The sequence below is a fragment of the Apis laboriosa genome, unplaced genomic scaffold (assembly GCF_014066325.1).
Source record: "Apis laboriosa isolate Shangri-la unplaced genomic scaffold, ASM1406632v1 scaffold74_cov149, whole genome shotgun sequence".
In the NCBI taxonomy this organism is placed as follows: Eukaryota; Metazoa; Arthropoda; class Insecta; order Hymenoptera; family Apidae; genus Apis; species Apis laboriosa.
Window position 1 is genome coordinate 59,660 of NW_025224330.1, and position 26,157 is coordinate 85,816.

The window sequence follows — 26,157 nt, forward strand, 5'->3', positions numbered from 1 at the left end:
TGGTTAATTATTGATGAATTGAATTATATGTACGGATTATATTGATTGTTATTTTACGTGTGAAAAATAAATAACAAGTGTAGAATAATATTTTTCTTCAAATTCTTATTCGCGAGAAAATCAAAATCAAATCAAATATAGGGTAATCAAGTGTTCGTATAAATTTTTAAATTTCATTTCCTCGAAATGCAGTCGAAACGAAATGAAAAAATTTTATTCCACGCCTTATTACTTATTTATTTTCGTATAAAATAAATCTTACTATCAATAATCTACCTCGAGAATTCGGTCGAGAATTAGCTACGTTTCTCCCTGCATTTGACAAATCTCCTCAGATTTTCCTCAGATATAAAGCTTCGAGATCGGAAAAAAGATATTACCATTTCCTTTCAATTTATTTTTTAGAATCATATAGAATTTCTTCCTTCTCCGTGCGAGGATATGATTTATATGCCCGAATCGTTTGCAAAATCAGGAAAACGAAGGGATATAAACCGTGGTTCGGTTTGATGGTGTTTTGCAAATTTAAAAAAGGGAGGCGTTGATGAAAAAAGTTTGGCCGATCAACGAACCGCGATACAACTTTTTTAACGAGTCATCGAAGTATCTCATGGCCTGCAATATGAATATAATAAAAGTGTTTGGAACACGCTTTAAACTTTTAGACGTAAAATAATCGAAAATTATTACACAATACATATCGAACAATCAAACTTGACTTAGAAAGATAGATAATTCGATGGATCGTTGGAATTATTAATTATTTAACGATTCGCGAAATAATATAACATATAAAGAGATCTTGAAAATGATTAATGATGAATGACTTTTCCTTTTTCATGTCTTAGAAAAATTGTTTTAATACATTGACTTTTATCAGAAAAAAACCTATATGAATTTACCCTTTTCTTATTAACTTGGAGTGAATATAAATAATAAAATTGTTCGATAGAAATAAAAAAGAATCTATTCTTTCGAAAGAATACATTCATGTATTGGAAAAAAGCTTAAATGCTAAAATGATTCATTTGCATCAACTATCGTGAAATATTTGCACCTCCATAACAGTAATTTTCCACTCCTTATTTTCCCAAATTTATAAAAATCAAGATATTCGAGAGAAAAAAAAAAAAGCACGAGTAAATCTTAACATGTCGTTAACCCTAATTCAAGAGAGGCAAAGGGATCGATAGTAATGGATCGTTGATGTGCCAGTGACCGGGCAATGTATGAAAGCACGCTACTTCCGGGGGAGAAGAACCGTACGAACCACCACCTTCCTATTCGTCCTCCGAGAATAAAAAGTTCGATGAAAGCCACCGTACGCTTGCTAAATTCTTATGCAAGAGTCGTAAAAACGTTAGACTTGTTGCTAGGATCCCGATATAAAAATATCGAAAACAAATAATACACACATTCGAAAGTTGAAAGATGGCCGTAAAGTTTGCGATTTGCACTGCTGCCTACTTGTGTGCATTTCTCGGAAATCTATATTATTACTGTCCAGTACTTATATGGCATTACGTGAACACGGAAGAAAACTTGATAATCGCGTTAGATTACCTAACCTAACTCACTTCGTAACTTAACAGACACGTTTGATGATTCACAGTTTACAATTTTTATAGGGAGAATAGTTTTTTTTTGAAGTTAGAATTATTTTATTATTATATTTAAGTTAGAATTCTGAATTCTGTTATACGAAGCAATTATTAAAATTTCTTTATATCTGATATCAAAGGCTCGAGAAATAAAACGTGTTTATATACATACACAATTACAGTCGATAAGATTAATCACGACGTTAAAAACAGGGATTTCGCGTGAGCGGAATTTGATTCGTGGCGATTATTCAGTAACAGATTTGATTGCTTAGACCAAGATAGCAAAAGATTTTCGAGAAATAGCACAAAAGAAAGAATATCCGTGCAGAAAGATCTGGCCAATTTCAAAAATTAATTTCCGCCCGACCCCAACAGGAAACGTCTCTCTCTTTAATTATAAGATTCTTCGCAGCACCGTTATTCCGTCTTCCAGATTCCATAATTATATCTCTTTCGTACATCAAAATTATCTTTAATCACCATCCGAACAATATTCGACATTTCACCTCGATAAACCATTCTCAAACGATTTACTCGAGGGGAAGAAATAAGATACGAGCAAGAAAATTTTATCTCACATTTATTCCATTTTAATTAGAAATCCCCGTTAATTTAAATTCCTGTTCCTTTTTATTTCGGAAAGGGAGAAAAAAAAATAAGAACGAAATAAAAGAAAGAATTAAAATTCCATAATTTCTAACATCAAAAAAAAAAAAAAAAAAAAAAAAAGACGAGTTACACGTAAATGAATTCGTACGAATCGATTGATAACGATTGGAAAAAAGCTCAGGGATTTTTTTCCCCGTACAATCGTTATCCGAAATTCGTTATCTTTTATCTGGATCAGTGTGACACCATCGAGGCGCCGTCGACTTTTAAAAATTGTTTACGTTTTCCACACACACACACATACACATCTAACCTGGCCCTTCTCTAAAAATACCTGTTATCTGTTGCTCTAAATCAGTCAGAGTCGTCCCACCAACCCATGGGGAAAACGGGGATTTACATTTTTTCGCAGTTATTCACCAGCCTTAGCCATAAATAATTCATGCTCCCCGCATTGCGTTGCATATATATATATATATCCGATCTGATCATCGGATCAGATTCACGCTTGTGTATACACTCAGTCAATCGGCCAATATGTTGTTCCCTCCTCTGTCACGAAATTCTTCACCTGCTCGAAATGTAATATGGATCGATCTCGAGATTATCGAGCGGTGGGTGGGTGAGAACGAGGAAAGGAAAAGAAAAGTTACGAGGAACGAGAAAACCTCCCCGTTCTCTCCCTTTCCCCGCGATTATTTCTCCCTCATTAAACCATTAACAACGCGATTACCTTCGTGAAATTAAGCGACGTGTTAGAAATTTCTTCGAGCGAAATCCATCTAAGAAGGCGTTTCAAGAAAGGGATCCAGGAGTTTTCGATCCACGCTTCGATCGAGCCACTGAACCGTTTCGATTCGTAGAGGTAGAGGGAAAGGGGCAAGAAGGAAAAAATCGTTTCTCATTCCTTCGTTAATTTTTTCACAGCCACGACGACGAGTGGCGAAAGTTCACGCCTAGATACCGGAAGATTTTTCTTTTTTTATTTTCGTTAAAATTGCCTTCCACCCTCGTAAATTCGAATTATTCGAATTATTCGAATTATCCCTTCTTTCTCTTGCAATATCCGTACCGGATGTTAATAAAATTCGCGAGATACTTTCGGAGAATCGATTCTAAAAATCGAAACTTAGAATAATCCAAGAAGAGTTGGTGTGCAGAGAAATTCTGATGAAGGACTTTATTTGTTGAATTATAGAGAATTTAGAAGTTCAAGCTCGGCTTATAATTTAACAAGTAAGTTAGTATAATCGACTTTTTATTTTGAATAGAAAATTTCGAGAATTGTTCGACTTCTTTTTCAATTTTCTTTTTCTTTATTAAAGCGGAAGAGAGAAATATTTCTTACGAGTGTGTATGTGTATGAATATCTCAAAAATTAAAATTCCAATTTCAAAAAATTAATGGAGTTTTAAATGCCACGACAGTTAAATGATAGTTCTCGTGCCTTCGTTTTCCTTTCCAAGCTTTCGAAATTTCCACGAACTCCGATCCTCGAGATCCTCGGGATTGTGTACACGACCAGTCAACCCCGGTGGACATTAAACGGTACATCGAAGGGCGAATGCACGAAGAGGGGGAGAAAGGGAGGGAGGGAAGGAAGGAAGGCGCCAAGCCAAAGCCTCGACAAGTTTCTAGACGTACTCAATTAAAAGTTGGAGCCACTCGAAGCGGCGAGGGTGGAACGCGAGATGGAACCGTTCTGTCTTCATTTTTTTTTTTTTTTTTTTTCTTTCCCCTCTCTCAAGTGGAGGATCCACGTCGATCACGAGTAAATGGCACGATCCACTGGCATTTCATTATCGCCTCGATTACACGAGTGCTGCTGGTTACTGCCAGGCAATTTCACTCGACCCCTTAGATTCACCGCCGCAATGCATCCACGACGGCTTCAACACCTCTCTCTCTCTCTCTCTCTCCCCTCTTTCCTCCCACCACGTCCTCGCCCGCTTTAAGGTAGAACCTACTACATCCTATTTCCTTCGTTTAACCTCTATCTACCTCTTACTTCCGCCCGTTTAACGCTACAGTTTGTCTCCAACGATTACATCCTCTCTCTCTCTCTCTCTCTCTCTCTCTCTCTCTCTCTCTCTCTCTCTCTTTCTCTCGTGCGATCTGTCGCGATGATTCGAATACTAATCGATTTTAATAGAAAATTTGGTGATAGAAAGAAATTGTTTGTTGAAAGGATGATAGGGATGACGGATAAAAAGACGTTTTTTTTCTTACATTTGGCAATCGCTGTACGCTCGACGAATTATCTCGCGCAATAAAGAGCCGAAAAACTACTTGTTCTTATTTCTTTTTTTTTTTTTCAGAACGTCGCCGTTCTTGGTTAACGCGTGAAAAGCATGGCGCATATTGCGTGCACCATGATGACGGTTCGTAAGGTCTTACTCTCGTAAGGGGGTGGGCAAGATCGATAAATGAATAGAAAACGATATGAACGTGAACGTGAATTCGAGGAACATCGATATTGCATTGGTAGTAGTTTTTTTTTATTTATTGTTCCCTTTTTTTTTTGTTTGTTTGTTTGTTTGTTTCTCATATCGTATCGAATAGATGGTATATACAGGGTGGATTATTTAATGCGAACACCTTGATTATTTTCATTCACTGTTTCGTTCCATGTTGTATTATTAACGGATTGATAGATATTTGTTTCATTCTAGATTTCGAAGGATCTTCAAATTATTTATTAATCTTAATCAAGTATTGGGAAAAAAAGGAAATACAAGTTCGAGTTTAATTGATGAAAAAGTAATCAATTAAGAGAAAGTAATCAAGATGGTCACATTACAGGATCCAGCCTGTAAATATTTTTATAGCAAGTAAATTTAAAAGATTCGCGTAAATTGTATCCTTGATCTCTGGATTCACGATTTTCGAAGTAAAACAAATTAGACACAGGCCGTTAAATGAACGGGATATTTTTAATCATCGACTGTAATCGTAAAACGCCGTTCACTTCCGTTCGTTTTTAATCCAACGAAAATGTCGACTAATAAAACAATTCAGCCATTTGGGATGGCAATAATTATAAAATAACGATAAATTTTTTTTTCATTTCGAGAGGCCGATTCCCGACGTTATTTCGAACGATTCAATCCCCGACAACAATAACGAAAAAATTGCATTAACGATTATTCTCTCTCTCCGCTTTGAATTGTAAAACGATGCCACGACAAGGCAACTTCAAATTTACAAACAAACAACGTTTGATTATTTCGAGTCGATTGAACTCTCTCTCTCTCTCTCCCTCTCTCTCTCTCTCCCTCTCACTCTGTTTCTTTCCTTTCTCGTGGAAATCTTAAAACAGATTGGAATAATAGAGATTGAAAGATAGAATCGATTTATCGGGGAAAACAGAATGAACCGTTAAGGATTTCCAATACTACGTCTTTAATGGTTATTAAACGTTGATCGAAAACTACGGCCTATTTGCAATTCGAAGAGGATACACCCGAGAAAATATTTTCCATTTCAAAGATACAAAGTGTCCGTTCTTTATTCTCCTTTTCTTTTTCATTTTTTTTTTTTTTTCATTTAATTCAATTCCACTCCATTTTATTTATTTTCATATATATGTTTTCGCTGTTCCAATTATATTTTAACAATCGGTCCCATTATCATTCCAATTTTCTATTCATTTATCTGTAATGTGGGTATATATATATACATATACATATATACATACATACATACATATATATATATATATACATATATACGCCCGCGGACACGTACGCTTACATTCGACAGACATGCTTCCACCACTGTTCTACACCGAATAGAAGGAAAAATTTTCTGCTGACTTACCGAACGGAAGCTCCAAACGGCAGTCTATGAGAAGCGAGTGGCCAGTTGGCTTTTTCGTGCCGATGATCTCGGCACCTCTCATCTCGAGCTCCAAGTCGAGGCTGACCCATTGTCCGGAACCCTCCTGGAAAAGATAACAAAAGGTTAGCGAGAGATTCCATTATAATCGAATAGATTAAAAGAGATGCGAAATCAAGCATCAAGCATCAAGAGTAGAATTCAACTTCCACGTATCTCTACGTTCTCTTGAATTTTCGTAGAGTATATATATATATACGTATAGAAAGCTCTTTATGCGCGATACAATTCTATGCATGTATGCATACAATGAGCGATAAAAGCATTTACAGGCTAGGAATGTGTAACAATTAATTAAAATACACGTAGAAACCCGAGTTTCTTGATTCTTATTAAAAAAAAGTTTGAAAATGAAAATTAATTCGCACAATTCTTCCTTGTGATATATTATAGGTAATAAAAATAAAATTTTTATTTTATTTTTTATGTTGTTGTTTTCTTTTCGAATATTCAAACAAATCTGTTTACCCATCATTGATGCAATTTTCTATATAACATTTAATTCAGTCACTCGATTCTCTGATGATGATGATGATACAACCTCGTACAATTTTACGTACCCGTCCTTCCTCCACGCTTCACACGATAGATGCGATACGTTATTACGTTGATTCACGTCGAATTTAATTTTGCGTTAACCTTTCATCGTGTATACCTTGGTTACCTCCACAATATATTAATTCCTCTCCACCGATATACAATTCTTTCGCACCCCTCCCATCCTCTAGATTCGCACGAATCCAAAATCCGTGGCCGTTTCAACCCCTCTTTCCCCCTCCCTCCCTGCCTCTCTCCCCCAATGCCCGAAAACCATTTAACGCGGATTCAATGCGACACATGCACGGTATAATAAACAAACGATCGTTAATACAGGGAGGTGTTTCGAGCGCGCTAAATTCCCCCGTAATGCACCCATCTAAATTCTAACGCAGCCGACGGTGTCGCGGACCCGTGAATCAGGTCGGAGGCGCGAATATCAATCGATGGAACCGTGTATCTCTAGGCTGGGCGGCGGCGGAGGGGTTTAAACAATGTTATGAATATAAATTAACAGGATTAACACGATAAGAGTGTCCTCCTGTCCTGTTAAGGATTGTCCATTCGAAAATAATAATTGAAGTGAAACGATCCCCTCCCCCCTGCCGATTACGCAATTATTAGATCACGGGAGCGTAATTTATCCGTAAGTAACCGAGGTTGGCAACCATTCTTTCCTACGAAATGTACATATTACGTGTACATACGTAGTACATAAAAGTATGTGTGTGTGTGTACACAGTGTATACAGAAGTTAAGTGTGTAGAGAGGATTAATATGGGCGGGTTGGAAGTAGCGGCGCGGATTAGTAATGGCCATGTAGAGCGGGTAAAGGCACATAACACGTGTACATAAATTCTAGAAAGGTCTCTCTCTCCGCCGTTTCCGTACTCTCTCAGAAATGAGCTGCAAAGCATGGCTATCAAAGTGCACGCGCGGCTGTTTGCAAATGGCATGCCGTAATTAAAGCAATTCTCTTTTATCCGCAGCTGCCGCCGGCTGCGACTCGCAGCCGGAACACAGGGTGTATCGTATTTCTTGGAGGGACGTACGAAAAGGCCAACGCGAGCCTTTTCGTCTTATGCACGTGACAAGATCGCGATGATCTTTTTTTCTTCTTCTTTTCTTTTTACTGAGATTTTCCATTTCTCGTCGAGAAAAAATGCGAGAAACGATCGAGGGGAGAGATGCGAGAGATCGCGACTGTTCGAATTTGCCGCCACGCGATCGTTTGAAATTCCCGCCTTTCGAAAAAATGAAAGGCGCGAAGAAAGGCGGGAATTTTAAACGATTGCTGCCCTCCACTCGATCGAGCTCGACTAATTTTTGTAATAAATTTATTCACGGGGAAATACATTGATTCGTGTTTAAAGTAAACGTTAGAAAATTATTGAGAATTTTAAATATTGACGCGACGATTAAATGTACAAAATATATTTACATTAAATATCAAAATTTTAATAAACATATACGATTTATGAAACTTTTGATCATATCGATGAATTTAATCATGACCTAGATATGATTTATCCCATTAATAATTTTTGTAGATCATTACGAGTCAATCGAGAAACTTCACGCATTTTCTCGATACGGTAAATATTATTATTAAACCATTTTATTCATCGAACCGCGTTAACGCAGGAAGAAGAGGGAAAAAAAGCGACGAACGACGATTTCATCGAGACAAGTTTAATTCGTATCTGCGTGTTTCCACCAATATCAATTTCACCGATGCATATAAGCGTAAGTTTCAATGAAACTTCCATGCGAATGTTCCCGCAGTTTGCAACGCGGTTCACAACCGAGGAACGGAGAATCGCAACATCGGCATTGATACATTTATGATTCACAATGTAAACGGAGGTTCATGATATATTCCGTGAGAAGATAAGGACATTTTCGTTCCAAAATTTACGCTTCCAACTTACCGATATTGGTGGAGACGTAACGATGGCGAGGGAAATGTAAATCGGGGCCAATTGGCTTGTTGCTATAATACCGAATTTCCCATTCAACGGGCCCTTTTTATTACAAATCAAACCATCCACTTACACTTTGTCAGTCTATTCCATCAACGTCGATTTTTTAAACGCGATAGATTCTCGTGAGATTATATAACGATTATTAGTTTCTTTCAAGTTATAATTCCACGTGTAGAAATAAGTGGAGGAATAATAAATAAATAACAATTGTTCAGAAACAAAAATAGATTTTTCAATGTGATATCTTTATTGCAAAGCCAACGTTAAATTTCTGAAAAGTTGTTATTGAATTTTTTAACGCTTTTCTTCATTTCCTATTTCTTGTTTATCGTTACTAGTAATAAATTTCAAGAATTTTCTTATTCAATAAATGTCTCGATATTGATATTGATATTTCCATCCATAAAAAGAATAAATTCGCGAATGTATAATCCAAAATATCCAAAGTAAACTACTCGTTATAGAATCGAAACAGTGAAACGAATCTCCAACCTCTTATGTTCCATTCCTTATTCATAAATAAGAAAAAATATAAAAATAATATAAAAATACGAATTTGCATAAACCGCAATCTAATCGTGAAAATTCCTTTTTCTCTAATCCGTTTAAAAAAAAAAAGTAAAAAAAGAAAATACAAGCTTGTAACAAGGCAAACTTACGAGAGTGCACAACGATCATCGTTCCTCACGTGACACAATTTTATTAATAAATAGCTCGACTCGACGAGGCAGTGATACGAAGCACGCGAATACTTGTGAAAAATCTAAAATAAAAATCAGGGTTAAAATCGGGAGGGATCCTATTTTTAATATCGAACGCCATTATCCGGCACGCCAACGGTGTTAACCTTAACGAATCATTAAAAGTGACCGCAATGATTTATCAAATCGAGCTTGATCGTTATGCGAGATTACAGGACCATAAAAAATTGGATAGATTGGCAGAGACGGGAACAACGACGACGAGACGATGTAAAATCTCCATATGTATATATATTTGATCGTTTAAAAAAAAGGGAGGGGAAAGAAAAAGAAGAAAAAAAAAAAGCGCAACCTCAAACTCCGGATTTGCGGCTTAAACGCTTGGTGATGGCTGAACGATCGAATCAATCACGCTCGAGCGGGACCTTTGTTCTCGTTAATTTGGATTTTTACGTCCAGAACCGATCCTTTTCGACAACCTATTCGTATATTTAAAGGTCGTCCCTGGCTCATCCACTTAAATGCAGGCATGCAGGAAATCCGGCGTAGGGATTCGTTAAAAATTTGTCCCGGGACGCGGCAATTAAGTTTCCGGTTTAAACCGGCCAATTGAGGGCCTCGGTGGAGAAGTGGTGCTGATGAATTTTTCCCGAAAACGAAACGAATGGGGGAAACAGCGCGTGTGATTCGTGTTTAGGAAATGGAAAATTTTTACCTGCCAGTCAACAACAACGGATCTTTGCGAGTGTATATGAGAGTTTTAGAGGGGGAGAGGGGAAAAAAAAAAAAAGAAAATGGCAAAAGTGGAAAAACTTTAATGGAGGAAAAAGATTTTCTTCTTCGTTTTTTTTTTTTTCCTTGTTCCAACGTAAGAGCAAGATTTTTTTCTCTCTTTTTCTCCGTGTAATAGTATATTCTCTCTCTTTTCTTCTTTCTTTCTATAATATGAAAGAGGAGGAAATCTATAGTAGCTACTTTCAAAGATTAAAATATATTTTCTATATCTATAAAAGTTGGAGAGATAATAAAATATCGTGTGGATAAGGATTTTATACGCTTATCTCATTTGGAAATTTTAGAAGAACAGTGCACTTGTATTTTTCCACAACTATTCGCGTTCTAATATTTATACATGATTTTTCTATTAAATTTTATCTATACAAATTTTATCAATTTTTTAAAATTTAAAAAAAAAAGAACAGATTTCTTAAAATCGTATTTCTTAAAATTAAAGATTTTCTTCTCTCGTTTGCCACGACCTTCCCTCTCCTTTGATTAAAATTTTTTTCGCTAGACGATTGAGAAAATTACGTGATCAAAGAGTTAATATTTTATAGAACAGCTTAACTTTAGATTTAAGAAGCTAATCTTCAGGGGATTCTTTGTACATTTTTATGGAAGAACGTTTTAAAAGTTTTATGATTGTATAAATAACGAAGAGGGAGGAGAGGGAAGGAGATGGAACACTGTATATTTACAAATGCTTTCAACTTATATATTGGTTAAGTGATTGAATAATACGCATTACTTTTGTTTTGAGTCGTGAGGAAAATAGCAATTCTATTGGGAGAAGGGGAATTCAAGAGAAACAAATCTATCGAATCCGTTTCCATCGGAATGGAGCTGTTTGCGTGTGGAAAAATTTGATGTAAAATAATAAGACCGAGGAGTGGACATATTGACGTAAATAATGAAATTGTACGAGTGAGAAAGTTAAGAAATACGAGTTTCACGCTCGTTTCAATGAATGTTATGCAAATTTTTTCATATTTTCTCAGAATTCAAGAAATCAGATTTTTCAAGCAAACAAACAACAGATATATCCGAATGGAATTTTATTTATTCGATATAAAAAGAAAAAAAATTACATTATAAAAAATGAATGAAATTGTACGATAGAATTTATTTGTGGCAAAACTTTTTTTTTTATATTCAATCTTTAATACATTTTTATCCGAGAGATGCGTAAGATTTGCATGATACGAATGAAAATTACTCGATTTAATATAGAAACTGTATATTTTGGCGTGTTTAATAAATTTCATGGAAAATTATTATTGCTATGAAAAACGATACTTTCCTATTACGAAATACACATAAACCTATCGATAAACTTATTAACATTACCACGTCGAAGTCATCGATATTATTTCATTATCGAAACTGAGTCACGTTGGATGTGGTAGTGTTTCGACAGGTAACTACAAATTCCGAGATTTAGAAAAGGGTTCAAACCTCCATCAATTATTAATGCCAATATTCCGAAACTAAGCTAAGAGATTGTTGTAACATCGTGTTATTTAGCATATTTAATGAAATGATCGCAACGTGTATACAAGATGATGAATAAGAAAATTAGAACACGATTTAAAAAGTAATTAAAAATTGTATATAAAATGTATTTGCAAATGATATTATCGTGAATAAGAGAAATAATGAATAAAAATACTTTCGTGAATGTAAATTATAAAAAATCAAATCACGTACATTATAACGTATATTCAAAGTTGGCTAAATGGAAACAATAGTGAATTTGTTGTCCGACATCATCCACCGAATCATAAGACGTGATGCTTTCGACGACACAATGATACAAGTTGAAGGTAATACCATCCTAAACTTGCAGAAGCCAATAGTGACAACCATGAGCTCGAGAAATACAATACGACTTAATCTGTAGTTTCAAATTGCCATATATAATGGAAATCATTTCGAAATTTATGAATTTGGATAATAATTTTCCAATAAAATGAATATAATACATAAATAAATAATAAATATAACGTAGATAATAATACAAAGAATATTTAGAATGCAAAATCTATAAATATATATTTAGAATATATATATATCTAGAAATTATTCCAGTTCGTAAAATATCGAATTCTAAAAATAAAAATCTTAAAGACAAAGAACGAATTTAAGAACTATATAATTTCAAAATATTATTATGGTATTGTGGTCATAACGATCCAAATAATTTCAATAATCTGCTATCTTTATGTTTGCAACCTTGAAATTCTAATTGCGTTATAAAATTAGTTATTCTGATATCTCTGTATCTATCTTGGCTCTAATTGTCTGATCCTAATGTATCCTAAAGGCCAAGATGACCGTGAAAACGACTTCATTAAATTAAGTGAATCTTAAAACTAAGATCATACGACCACGATAATCTAAAATAAATGTTTGAATTGAAAAATAGAAAATTAAAAAATGGTTGAAAAATCGAAATATCTCTAAAAATCAATAGAACCATAATGATTTGATTATAAGCGACCTCTGAGAATTAACGTGACTAATAGCAAAGTGACTTCAAGATAAAACGTTAATTGTTAAACTAAAGTCCAGGAACTAAGTTAATACTGATGCCAGAAAACTTTATTGATGCAAATTTAACTTCAAAATTGAGTAGAGAGTGAAGCTGATTTTCGTATGTTAAAAAGAAATAATATTCTATTTACGAAAATAACAGATATATACTTATTTCATTAGGAAAAATTTATATGCGTCGTAATTTATCAAATTATTTCTACTCGTAAATAATGTTTCTCTTAAAGATACTATTCAAGTATGATATATCACAAATAACATATTTTCTTGAAAGTGTTATAAGTTAGAAAATATACCCGAATGTAATGATTATTCGCATATTATTTTATTTGTAAAGACGATTACCTGATTTCACATTCTCTCGTCGATAAGCGCGCCAAATCCAACGTTTTTTCTTGTCACGTTGTTGACGTCAGTAATCGCTTCATTGACGCCGGTAATAATCGATATTTCAATTGCGTAGAATCATTTTTCCACACTTATATCACAAACGTTTCGATATATTCATTGCCAATGCACGATATAAACTTTAAATCACTTGCTAGAAAACTTTAAATACACACGCGAATTCCGATACACTTCGCACGCACCGCGTTTAGAATCTCCATCTTGGATACTGGCTACAACCGCTCTATCTATCGGAGGAAGCTGGAACAATCTTACTATTCATATACGCGGCAGATTTAAACGTTACAACACGAACTTCTCGCGGTACTCGTATTCAAAAATTTATCGTATCGTTTGTTACATGTATCTTTAAACATTTATATAAATAATAATATCAGATTTTCTCGTAAAAACACGAAAATTACGATTCTAAAATATTATAAATGATATTCAAGGAGATCTATATAATTTTGTGGTGAAAAATTTATTTTTACGAATACATTAGTCACGCGGTCACGCGAAACTGACTTATTCATCATTAGATAATAAAAAAAAATTTTATTAATCTACGATACGACTTTACATACCAGAGTAAGTGGTAGATAGCGCATCGTAACGTAATTTCATCAACTATAAATGGGCATTATTCACGTAGTTGGCAAACAAGCGAGGTCACATTATTAACTATTTTTAATTTTCGTTTCAGCTATATATATCAAAATGTGATGTGCAAGAATTTAATCCATTCTTTCGTTCAAATTTACTTCGTACACGATGCGAATAAATTTTCTATTTTTACTTTCGAATAAAAAAATAAAACAAAAATATAAAACAAAATATCGTCATAAAATAATCGTTTTTAATCGAGTCCTCTCTGCGATAACGAGAAAATAAAAAAAAATACGCGTGCAACGAATGCAAAAGAACTCCGCTCTCTGTAGTCTTTAGAGAAGAGAGAGAGAGAGAGAAAGAGGAAAAAAAAAAGACAATTCAAAGTTATCGTTATCGCTTGGGAAATTATCTTCGATTGCCAAGCGTTTTTCCTTTTTTTCCACCGCGTTACACGAAAAAACCGGACGAGAAAAATACAATTACGCGAACGATCGCTTCAAGCCTTCTATTAAAATCTATTGACCGTCGAAATGGCAGTAAGTCATGTCTGAACGATATAAAGCGAAAACGTACAAGCAGCGGCTATTGATTTTTCTTGCATCTCAACTGACGTAAAATTTAATTTTCTAAATTGGACATGAGACAGACGAGAGGATGAAAACGTCGTCGGCTAGAACCTCGAAAATGAAAAGCGATAGAATCCGCGTACAGTAAGATGGAAGGATGGAAGAGAAGAGGGAAGAAAGAAGAAGAGAAAAGAAGAAGAACCGTCAACAGACAAAGAAACGATCCGCTGATCGAAACATCTTCTCACCCCCCTCCCCTAATTTAGTATCTCGAGATTACAAAAATAACACAGCTCATTACCGCGTATCGTTACCTATCGATCCTCCTCCCTTACTTCTTACCTACGCTTTTAAAAACCTCGTCGATCGGACCTCGTGCTTTCAAAACCCGACAACACCCATTTATTTCCTTTCTCGATCCAAGATCCACAATTAATTTTCTCGTGCCGCAAATATAATTACCCGGCTATCTCCTTACACCTCTTATATAAAAGTATAACTTTGTTGTTTCGTTGCCCTCGAATAAAGGCAGCTGATAAAACTCTCAGTTCTCGAGGACAAGGTTCTCCACGTTCTCCGAGTTAATTCTATACGATTATGGGGTTATCAGGGAGACACAAATTGGGTTAGCAATCGGTGTGTCCCCTGTATCAATCTGTTCCCGGGCCCAATTATCTCGTGTGACCGTAGCACGAGAGAAGATACAGGATGCGAGGGGTGCTTTTGTGTATCATCAGATGTATAAAGTGGGAAAACAAGTCGATCGATCTGTTGTTCGTTCGCCAAATATGTATTTTCATCGAGAAGAGAAAAATATGATTTTTTTCGAACGAAATCCGCACAGGAAAACAAGGTTTCTTTCCGTTCCCTTTTTCGAATTTTCACGTGTAAATTCAGGCTCTGAGACTCGAAGATGAACAATGATTAAAAAGAAAGAATCCTAATACATTGTGAACGAAATAGCAAGTAGGTCAGTTGCGTTTGAAATAATTTGTTTGGATCGCAGAAATATTCGATTTAATAATGCAAATTTCATTTGACCTGTGTATGGTAACACGATCGTTTCAAATTATTAACGAGTGATTCGTATTATGCTGTCATGTTGGTGAGAGATACTTGGATTACGTGTACAGGATCGTTCATATCAACGTTATTCAATCCTATATTTATTTCTCCTTCGTCAAAATTTTCATTCCGATAAAATCTTCTATCACGTGTATTATTTGTAAAAAAAAAAAAAAAACAACGAATCAAAAATCCTAAAGGTCAAGATTAAAATAATATCTCGATTAATCTCGAATTAATCTCGAAAACAGTCATTTCGACAACGATACAAACACGAGTGGGCGACACGATTCTTAACACGTCTTTTCTCCTTCTTTTTTTTTCTTTTTTTATTCTTTTTCGTGGCCGTGGCGTTGTCGTTCCCCTGTAAAGAGAATCGGGACAGAAAAAAGAGAATTACAGCGGCGAGTGATACCCGCGAATCTTGGGACAAGACGCCCCCGCAATTAAGCGACACAACGCCCCTGCCTCCGAAATGATTACGAAACTCGTGCAAATTCATCTCGCCAACGGATGCCACGATTCTCGAAGCGAAGATGTATCAACGACTCGGTTCCTCTACTCTCGAGGAACGTTCACGAAAAGACAAACATTCCTTCAGCCTCAGCCTTTCAAATACGCGTAAAAAACGGTGATAATATTGCGATACGAGTCGTTAACGTCGGATGTTTCTCGGACGATTCTTCGCGTGGAAAATTTGTATCCTTTGAGAAAATTGTGAATGGAGAGCGTGTGTGTGAGTGGGTGGAGGGACATAGTTTAAAAGACGGTGAACCGTAAAATTTAAATTCGACGCTGTTCGTCGTAAAAAAAAAAGTGACGCGTAAGATAAGCTTGGAGGTTTAGGAAGCTCTACTTCACCTCGTCACGATGATGAAAGAGAAAATTTATTGATGGAAGAAAAACGAAAGGCAGAGAATATAATCAATTTGCACGTAATTTCTTTTTCGTGGAACATGTATATAAGGAAACGATGGTCAATGATCCTCGATTCTCTAAAAAAAACAAAAAAACACTGGAGTTTTAGAGAACTTCTGTTACAAGTATTCGTCAAATTTCCAACGGATTGGATTTTCCATGCAGCGAAACTCCATTTATCGAAGTGAAATTTTAACGAATGCGCGGGTTAGACGAACTCTAATTGAATTTCAATTATTTGAACTAGTGACGAACAAGTATTAAGAATACATTTGCTGAATTATTAAAACTGACAAATCCACGATAGATGGATATAATCGTGCGTTTCACGAATTCGAACGATCGAAAATATTCCTCCGATTTTTACGGATAGATAGAAATGACGATCTTTCTGAAAAATCGAAACGTGCCAATTGGATCCATGGATGGAAATTGCGTTGCCGCGAGTACGACGAGGTCACAGGGTACCAATTGGGGTATATACATTCATCACGTGAATCCGAAGACACGCGCTCCCACGCGTCTGACGTTTGCAGGCCTGCATCTTACGAGCACATTTGTTACGGGCGACAAGACCGAGGATCCGTCTGACATATGCAACGCCGCTTCTCCTTGCGTGCCACCGTTATTTCGCCCTTCTTGCGACGATGCGAAAATGCAAATCGTTTCGGGGATAACAGGCCCGATTAATTAAACGGCGAGTCAAAATTTCGCGACGGATTACTTCCTTACGGTTTTTCCAATTTTTTTCCACACGTTGATCCAATCAATCGCGATTGATACCGACGACGACAAAGTTTAAATGATAATTCGAAAAAAAGTTGCTCCCGTACAGGATTAATTAACAGTTGTACGAAACTTTTAATCCAAACTTTACTATAAAAGAATAAACTTTAGCAAAATGAAATTTTTAACTTTTTAAGAGGAAAAATTTATAATGGAATTTTTATTTTTATCGTTTGGAAAATCTTATTTGAGTGATAAACAATTCAGAGTAACAAGGAAACAAAAATTCTAATAAATTGTTACGCGTAATCGTAATCGATCGTTCCAACCGAAACAAAAATAGAGCGAACAAAGATAAAAAGAGATATTATAATATTTTTCGATCGGGCGACACGATTTCGAATTCACCGTTCCAACAATCGACAAATTCGATCGCTTAATATATCAAAGGAACCTGTCCTCTAATTGTTTAAACACCTGTCACGCAACGATACCGCGAAACTGATACTGGCCGAGGTGTACGGGGGACAGATAAACCGCGATTGCTCAATCAAATTGCCGGCTGTGGCCCACGAACCCATCACGTCGTGTCATAACGAACCTCGATGGATAGAGAGAGAGAGAGAGAGAAAGAGAAAAAAAGAGGAGAGAACGAGGAAAAGCGAGCTTCCCTCCACGATTTCCCCCTCAATTTCTCGAGTCAACAATCCGCATATCGAAGTCACGCCGATCCACGAGCAAATAGGTGACGATTCGGAGGCCGTGAGTTTGCCCTTCCACCAAATGAAAATCCGATGTTTGACCTCCTCGATTCAGCCGGTAATAACGAGCGTGCAACGGGGGAGATATATATACGTATATACACACCTAGGACCACGTGTCGGCCGGACGTGATTTCTCGAGGATTAGAGAAAACAATTTAACGTCTTTCTTCCTTCTCTGTTCGGATTCTAGGGGGGGAAGACGAGGAAACGTAAAATGGAATGGACTCGATCGATCCGCGACTTCCTTCTCAATCTTTTACCGGATGGAAGAGTGTCCATCCATCAGTTTCAGATCCATCCAAGAAATCCTGGATCTATCTTCTTTTCCATCTGCCTTCATCTTCGATCCTCCACTCGCTCCTCACCGATGTTTATTTATCTTATCCTCGTACAACTTTCTTTTCTTAATTCTTTCAATCGTAATAGAATTCAAATTCTAACGGAAGCGAAACGCGTTAAAAGTATTCTCCGGAATATTCCCCGATCAACAAGGACAAATCTTCCCCCTCTCTTTCCCTTTTCGGGGAAAAGAAACGGGATATTGTTGACGGAGCACTTTTCACCGGGACTTGAGTCGTTAATGAAAATGTAAATTCGGAAAAGTAATCTTCAGAAGGAAGAGTGAAAAACTGATATCGGATTGAAAGATCGATCGTCCCATCGTCTTCTAATAATTCTAATTTACTCCCTACTTCTTTTCCAATATTTCCATATCTCTTCTTTCCTTTCATATCTCGAGTGTACAACACACGCACGATTACGATCACTCGTTAATTATTCCACTCAAGAGAGAACAGTTGGAGCAGCGGGATTCCTTTCGCAAAGCATATCCCGTTTCGGGTCGAAACTTTCATTTTCAAGGCGTGACACACCGCGGGACAAAGCTTTTCTTCGAGGGATCGGCCAGGACGTGTGCGGCCCCCGGAGCGGGCAGAGATGGCGGACCCTGTCGCGCCGCGTGGGACAGGGGAAAGGGAGAGGGGAGGTGTCAGAGGGGGTAAGAGAGGCTTTGTCGAGCGCTCTGTGGCAGGAACGAGTGGGCGTGCACGAATACCACGGAACGCTAATACAACGTGGGACGAATCAGCGGTGATGTCTCGTCGTCATCCCTCTAGAGTTACTTGACATACCCCCAGTCAGCGCATTTCTAATGTGAATCGAACCGGTCGTACGTGGATCTCGCGTGCAGCTTTATGAATATTTTAAGCCGGGCTTGACCCAGATTGTCCTCGCAACAGGAAAACCAACCTGCCCTCGGCTCCTTTCCTCCTTCCTTTCACCTCTCTTTTACCTTATCCCTTTCCAAATCCGTCATATTTCCCGTATGGTCCCGTCTTCCTTTTTTTCTTTTCCCTCCCCAACCCCTTTGTTACCGCCGTGCACGCGTTCTCCTCCCACATCACCGGTTCTTCCTCCTCGTTTTCTCATTTATCGCGTCTCTCTTTCTTTCTTCAGTCGTAGTTAACGCTGTCCCTGTCGTTTCGGGTCATCTATTCCTCTCTCTCTCTCTCCTCCAGCTTCTTTTCCCCTCTGTTCGAACGTCGGTGGCGCTGGAACGCCAACCCCCACGGTCGATCGATTCGTTTCCAGGAAACATGAAAGAACGAGTTCGGCGAACGTGATTCATCGATTTCTGTTTCCGCGAGACGAGCACCGTGAGCGTGGAACGCCGTCAGTGAACGGGAATGGGATATCGTAAACGCGGTATCGGCGATCAGAATGGAACAATTATCGAGGTCGCAATTATAGGAGGCCACGCTCCTCGATTAATAACACTCTTTCCCCTCTCCCCTTCCCTTTATTCAGTAACCACGAATCGTGATATCTATAATAGCTCGAGCTTCCACTCCCAAATGCACATCTTCCCTTGTGTTTCGTTCCTTCGATATTTTTCTCCCTCGTGCAACATCGTTTGCATCCCTCCTCTTCACCCCGTATTTTAAATATTCGAATCGTCTATAGCCATCCCGAGGAAATCCAAAAACGTTTACCCTCCTTCCCCTCCTTTCCTTTCCAATTTGACCCACGAGGCCGATATTACACCCCTGGCCTCTTCCCTGATAAAGGGTGGGAAGGGGTGGCGCGTGAACAAATCCTGGAAATCTTCCGCCAAGGTCGTTGCCACACGAGTTAAAGCCTCGTTCGAACGTGTGCACGCAGCATAACGTCGGCGTTGAAGCTACGTCAACCACGCCGCCTTGGCTTCCCACAGGCCAGGCAAGTTTCATTGAGCGTTCTCGTGTTGGCTATGCGCCAAGTGACGTCACCGGCACAAGAGGGAGGAAAGGAGACCCCGGGGGCGGGAGGGGAGGAGGGGTTGTCAGCGATGGATGGAAGCGTGCGGTGGTGTGGTATCGAGGGGGAAGGAGAGAGAGAAGGGGAGGAGAGGGTGGCGATAGTACCGATAGCTCGAGAATTGACTCGAGAGTCAAGAAAATCAAAGAGAGGATACGACCGTCGCCCCCCTCTCCTCTTTAAAAACGTAACTCGTCCGTGCAACCGCGTAATCCAATTTGTTCTATTCTCTCGAGGGAATATCTGGTAAACGGCGGCGACAACTATATACTCTCTCTCTCTCTCTCTCTCTCTTGTTTTTGTCTCGTCTCGTTTCCATCTATCTTTCTCTCTCTCTTTATTACCGAGAAGGTAAGTTTAATTAGAAGCTTAAAGTTCATCGATTAGTTTCGTAATTTCTGAATCAACCGTGGAACCGTGTTGAGAACCGGTGAACGGTAGGTTATCGTCGACACCGACGACCGACGTTCAACGACGTTTCTGATATTTTACGATGGACATAGAGCGCCCGTAAAATCGGATATTGCGTTTATAACGTTGGCCCCGTGATATGGGGGGAGGAAAGCGTTTAATATCCGCCCGAGCGTCCGCACCGGCGTCTTTGTTTCCGAACGTGGGATGGATTTCGCGCGTGTATCGACATCACGAATCGAAGATCATACGCGTCCCTCGTTTAAGCGTAAATATCTATTATAAGCTCGAGTCTTCTAGGGGGAAGAAAAAGAAAAAATAAGAAATGAAGAGGAAAGGAGTGGAGGAATACTTACGTGGAAAATGAAACGTGTATATATATATAGCGGCGTGATTAAAGCCTATCGTTCGCTTACGGAGAGATTACGAAGAGAAACGGTTGGAGGAGAGGTTGCGGTTGCCAGCCAAAGACTGACACGAGTATATTCGGTTGTGTAAAAAAGAAGAAGAAAAAGAAGAAGAAGAAGAAGAAGAAGAAGAAGAAGGGGTGGCTCGTCGCACGTGACTGAATTGCGACCCCTGTATAGCGAGGTAAGGCTGCCCTCTCTAATTTAATTTGTTCGACCCTCCGTCGAAAGACAAGATGCACTTGGTGCACTTCGTGCGGAAAAAACAAACAGGGGCCGTTTTCACTTTCCTTTTTGTTCCCTCTCGTCACCTCTATTCGCGATTCACAATCCGATTCCGGGCCGTTACGATTCCATTTCGAATTCGTGGCTCGTTTGAAAAAAAAAAGGGGGGGGAAAGGAGCACCGATCTCGACGACGATTTCTTTCCCGATCGATGTCGGGAAATGGGTCTCTGGGTTTAAAAATATTGATGGTGAATTATGAAACGAACTGAATATCGTTATAAACCGATATCCACCGATACCGTGGAAAATTAGCGGATGGAATATAAGGAGGGAATATAAAGTTACTTTTAATCGAAGATCGATATTCGATTATATAGCGATCGACGTTTCTCCACATTTCTCTTCACCTTTTTTTCTACTCTTTAATGGGATTACCGGAATTGTTTCTTAAGAGCGGATGGAAAAGATTGGTTCACCTATTATTGCGATTAGTTTCTTTCTTTTTTTTTTTTTTTTTTTAAATTATATTAAAATTTTGACACGAGGGATGCGGGATCTATTCTATTATTTGTCAATTTCAGAGATTAAAGTAAAACGTTGAGGAAAAAGAGGGAAAGAAATCGTTCTGTCTTCGTTACACCATAGTTGCACACTCTCTGTTCTCAACTTGCTTCATTTAATACGAACTTAAATTGCTTGAACTTAATGAATATTAACTTTTATCTTTGTTTTGGCCTCTGAAATCTAAAAATATCCCATGAATATATTAATATTCCAATAGAATTTAATTTTTTTTTTATAGTGTCTCGCATTAGGAGGGATGAAATATTATAATGAATACGAATTTTGTTAAATAAATTATCGAATGTTCTTGCAAATTTACAAAGAACCATTGAACCATCCAAAGTGGAAATTGTGAAACTATAGAACTGTAAAAAAAATTATAAAAACCAAGGATTGCTTTATTATAAAAACAAATTAAAATTAACAATAAATAGTTCGATCAAAGAGAAAGAAGTATAGAAAACTAGAAATCAATAAACATAAATGTCGGGTTGAAAAAAAAAAATTTCGAATCAGGTACACCAATTTAACTCAGAAAAAGGGAAAAATACTTTTGTTGAATGCAAGAATGCATTCACGCCCCGTTTCTTCCATTCGTAGATTTTCCCAGTAGATAAAGGACCCGTCCAATTTAATTAGCATGAATTCTCTTTTATCACCGTATGAAAGTGCATTGGACCGGGTGCTCGCAAATGAAAAAAGAGCTAGAAATAAAGAAATTCTTAGATTGAGAATTCTCCCAGTGAGAATACACGGGGTTCAAGGACCTCGTAGAAAGGCAACGGTAAGAAACGGTAGGATAAATCTTAATTTCGTTGTTTCAAGATAAAAAAAAAAAAAGAAAAAATTCGATTAAAAGAATCTCGAAACAAAACAAATTTAAATGGAACAATTATTTTGTACCTAACCTAAATTGTTAAGACTTTTGAATAAAACTTCAGTGAAAACTTTCTTGTTAACATGTCATTAATGGAATTAATTAAACTGAAACGTCGCTGTATTATTAACACGATTACACATACAAAGTCACACGTATAATGTCATACGTAATATTATCTTAAAAAAAAATTCACCAGTATAGAAAAATTCCAATGAAAATTTGTAAGTAGAGTATGATATATTTTTCGACCGAAAATCTCTTCGAGAGATCAATTCAACAAAATTCCACTCGAAAATATTTTTTACGATAATGGACCATTAAAGTCTAATCGTTTTACAGCTCAAAAAAAATTTTATTTCATCTCTTAACCGCTAAGGATTGATTTCGAAATGATGTTCCATCGGTAATAAAAAAAAAAAAAAGAGAGAAAAAAATTGCTCCGCGTATAATCCATTATACATCATAAAGTAGACATTTTGCGACCAATTGTATATCGCACAGAACTTTTATACGGAAAAGAAAGATAAATTGCATAAATGAAATAAATATCACGATCACGACCACGATCTGTAAAGCGTAATTTTTCCCTTTCTCGCCATCGAGACGACGCATGGAAACAATCGTTCCGACAATCGTCATAAAGAACGTATCCATTTGCCAAGTAAAATTGCTCCACACGAGCAATTTGTCAATACGACAATTTCTAAGTAGTGGCCAACTTTACTTTATATGCAAATCGATATGCTCGTCGAGTTCCCCGTCGCCCTCAAATCGAATCGTAAGGAAACGAACGAACAATTTTCGAAAATTATCGTTAATTATCGTAGACAACAACGAGAACATTATCGCGTGAATTGCAAATCCACGGTGAAAGCGTTCGAGGTGTAAAATCATGGAGGTCAGGCTTCGCGCGGTTTTCTCGTTTTTCTTTTTTTTTTTTTTCTTCCTTCTTTTTCTTTTCTTTCTTTTTTTCTTTTTTTCTTCTCTCGACAATTAGTCGGCCATTCGATTTCCACGGAAACGAGCGTTTTCCTTCCAAATATCGAATCGATCGCCGGCCGACAAAGAGAGAGAGAGAGAGAGAGAGAGAGCCGATATTTTCGCGGGGAACAATGGGAACGACTTCTGTGACCGCAAACGGAACCTTTCGCGTGCAGACATTTCGTTCTTTTACGAGTTCGACTTCCACCACCACCGTGAAACTTCCATCGTATCCCCGACGACCGATTTTCTCCGCATAATACCACGGGACCGCGGGCAACCGCTATGGTGACAGCCAGCAACCTCTCTGTCGTAAGTCCGTTTATTGTCGGAGATGGAATAAGGTTTTAGCGAGCGATTTAAAAATAGCTTCAACGTCGATGCCGGGAATTTTTTAATAAATAGATAGATATATCTGATAGATACGGCGGTTTAAGAAAGTGTAAATGTAGATAGATGCGAATATATTTATTGTAGCCTCGTTATAGATATTGTCTAGCAATTTCTACCAATTCTTTGATTATTATATATCGAAATCGTCCTCCAATCTAGCATCTTACTACCAGCAAGTTACTATAACCTTGCTAATAAATCCACTATCAGATCCCCTCAGTTTTATGTAAACACACGTATCACGATATACGCAATATATCTCTCAATATAACGCAAATAAATTCGTTTGATTCGGGAAACATATCGTGAATATTAATTCACGAGCTACCTTTAACATTTTTCCGCCATGATTGTGTTTCTTCGCGAAAGAAAGAAAAGAAAAAGAAAAAGAGAGGGAAACAACTAATCAACGATCGATTGACGTACTATGATATTAACGCAAAGATCTAATTCCGAGATCGATTCGTGATAATTTTATAGGCCTGTTGTAATGGTCACGATAAAAGCGAAATTCTGTGTACAAACGATCCATTTGGACGTGTAACGCGATACATCGATCTGATTTTCACCATTGAAAATGGTGAATTACCTTAAAAGATATCATTGGTACCTTTCTAAATCTAATTCCTCCGATTCTAAGTACATTTTCTCAATTGTAACTTTTTTTTTATTAACCTCGCTCCGCTGTTGTCGCCGATAGAATTATCTCTAAGCGAGGGAGAAAGTTTCTCGTGAGAGAAAAGAAAAAAAGAAAACGGAAACATTGCAGAGAACGAAGCATGAAATTGTATCTATCCAAAGGTATTCCGCGTAATTACATCGGCTATCATATCGTTACTCTTCCGAATTAACAAGAAACTGTACGAACGTTATCGATACAGGAGGAGGAGATGGAAGAGATAAGGGAATCGGAAAGGGAAAGATCGAATCAAATGTTAGCCGCACTCTCCAATTACCGACGAATCATGCTCGGAATAAAACTGAATCGAGAAAAATTCTCGATCAAATGATTTACAAATGTGCGTGTATTCGCGCTTGAATCGGACGAGATCGCATCGAGATGATGAATTTCTTCCTATAGCAAATTAATTCTTGGCCAATTAGAAATTACGATTGGTTATTATAGGGATATTTTAGGAACAAATCTAATTTTTTGTGTAATAATTACTTATCGTTCGAATATTCGAATGTAAATTAAAATACGAATATTCGGATCTCGATTGAATGAATATTTATATAAATATTTGGATATATATTATGAATATAAGCGAAGAAAAATATGAAGAGATCACTCGAGACGGAATTCGATATCGGGTCGGGTGTTTGGAATTCTCTTCCTCGCCTATTCTTTATTATTTTGCTTCTATATCTAACATCCTGAACTAAGATTCGCTTTTAACCGCAAAATATTCTTTGCCCGATAATCTAATACATCTAAAATCCACTTCTGAAAAAAAAAATAAGAGATCCAATTCAAAATTCTAACCTAAACCTAACCTAAAGACTCTAAGATTTGTATCCAATTTATATCCTCTTATTTTTCATCTATTTTTCTTTTCTATATCGCTTATTCAAGCTAACATTTCCGACATTCGTCTTCCAAATCACAAATTTCATAAATCCACGTAAACTCGTTTTCCACGAGCATCCAATTCCACTTTTGAGAAAATAAAAAATATGAGAAAAACTTACTTGAGATTAGAACCCAAATCTCCTGGTCAGCAGAATTCAGAGCTTTAAACTCACGCCCAAGATGTTCTCTCGCTTATTTCTCCTTCCTTTCGTTTCCTTTCCATATCGCTTGCGGTTTTTCACGATATCGCATTTTATTTCTCGAAAAGTCACGGCGACAAACACTAGCCTCCACCGGTAATCGTATTATCGACCAGGTTGGACCGATGCACCAGACCAATCAGGTGCATGGACGACATCATGGGGGCTAACCTAAAACTCGTTACACACATCCATCGAGCGTGCAACCCGGTTCGTCAATTGATTTCGAGGTTCGTTCGATGTGTAAACACTTGTTTCAGTTTCATTTCACGTACGTTTCGTACGGCGAGCTTCGCGAGAATATCAAGTCGTTTCGATGATCCACTCGATGCCACGCGCGCGATATTCCCGGATCGATCCGGAATGGGGATCAACACTTGGGCGAAATAAACTGGCGCGAAATCAAACGGCCCGTGTAATCGTTATGTTTCTTTGAGCGCGTACACCCTTGCTCCCGATCCTTGTTATTTGGTTATCGATCTCCGAGATTGGTTTAAAACGATTCATAAATATGTATTAAGC

At 37.4% G+C, this 26,157-nt stretch overlaps 1 protein-coding gene across 1 annotated transcript in view; it reads right to left on the bottom strand.

Moving 5' to 3' along the window:
• The window catches only part of LOC122719345, a 91,340-nt gene that overhangs the window by 30,866 nt on the left and 34,317 nt on the right, over positions 1-26,157 (bottom strand). The window contains exon 5 of the mRNA XM_043945083.1: positions 6,033-6,156. Coding sequence (XP_043801018.1) covers positions 6,033-6,156 — 124 coding nt within the window. The remainder of the gene's footprint in view (positions 1-6,032; positions 6,157-26,157) is intronic.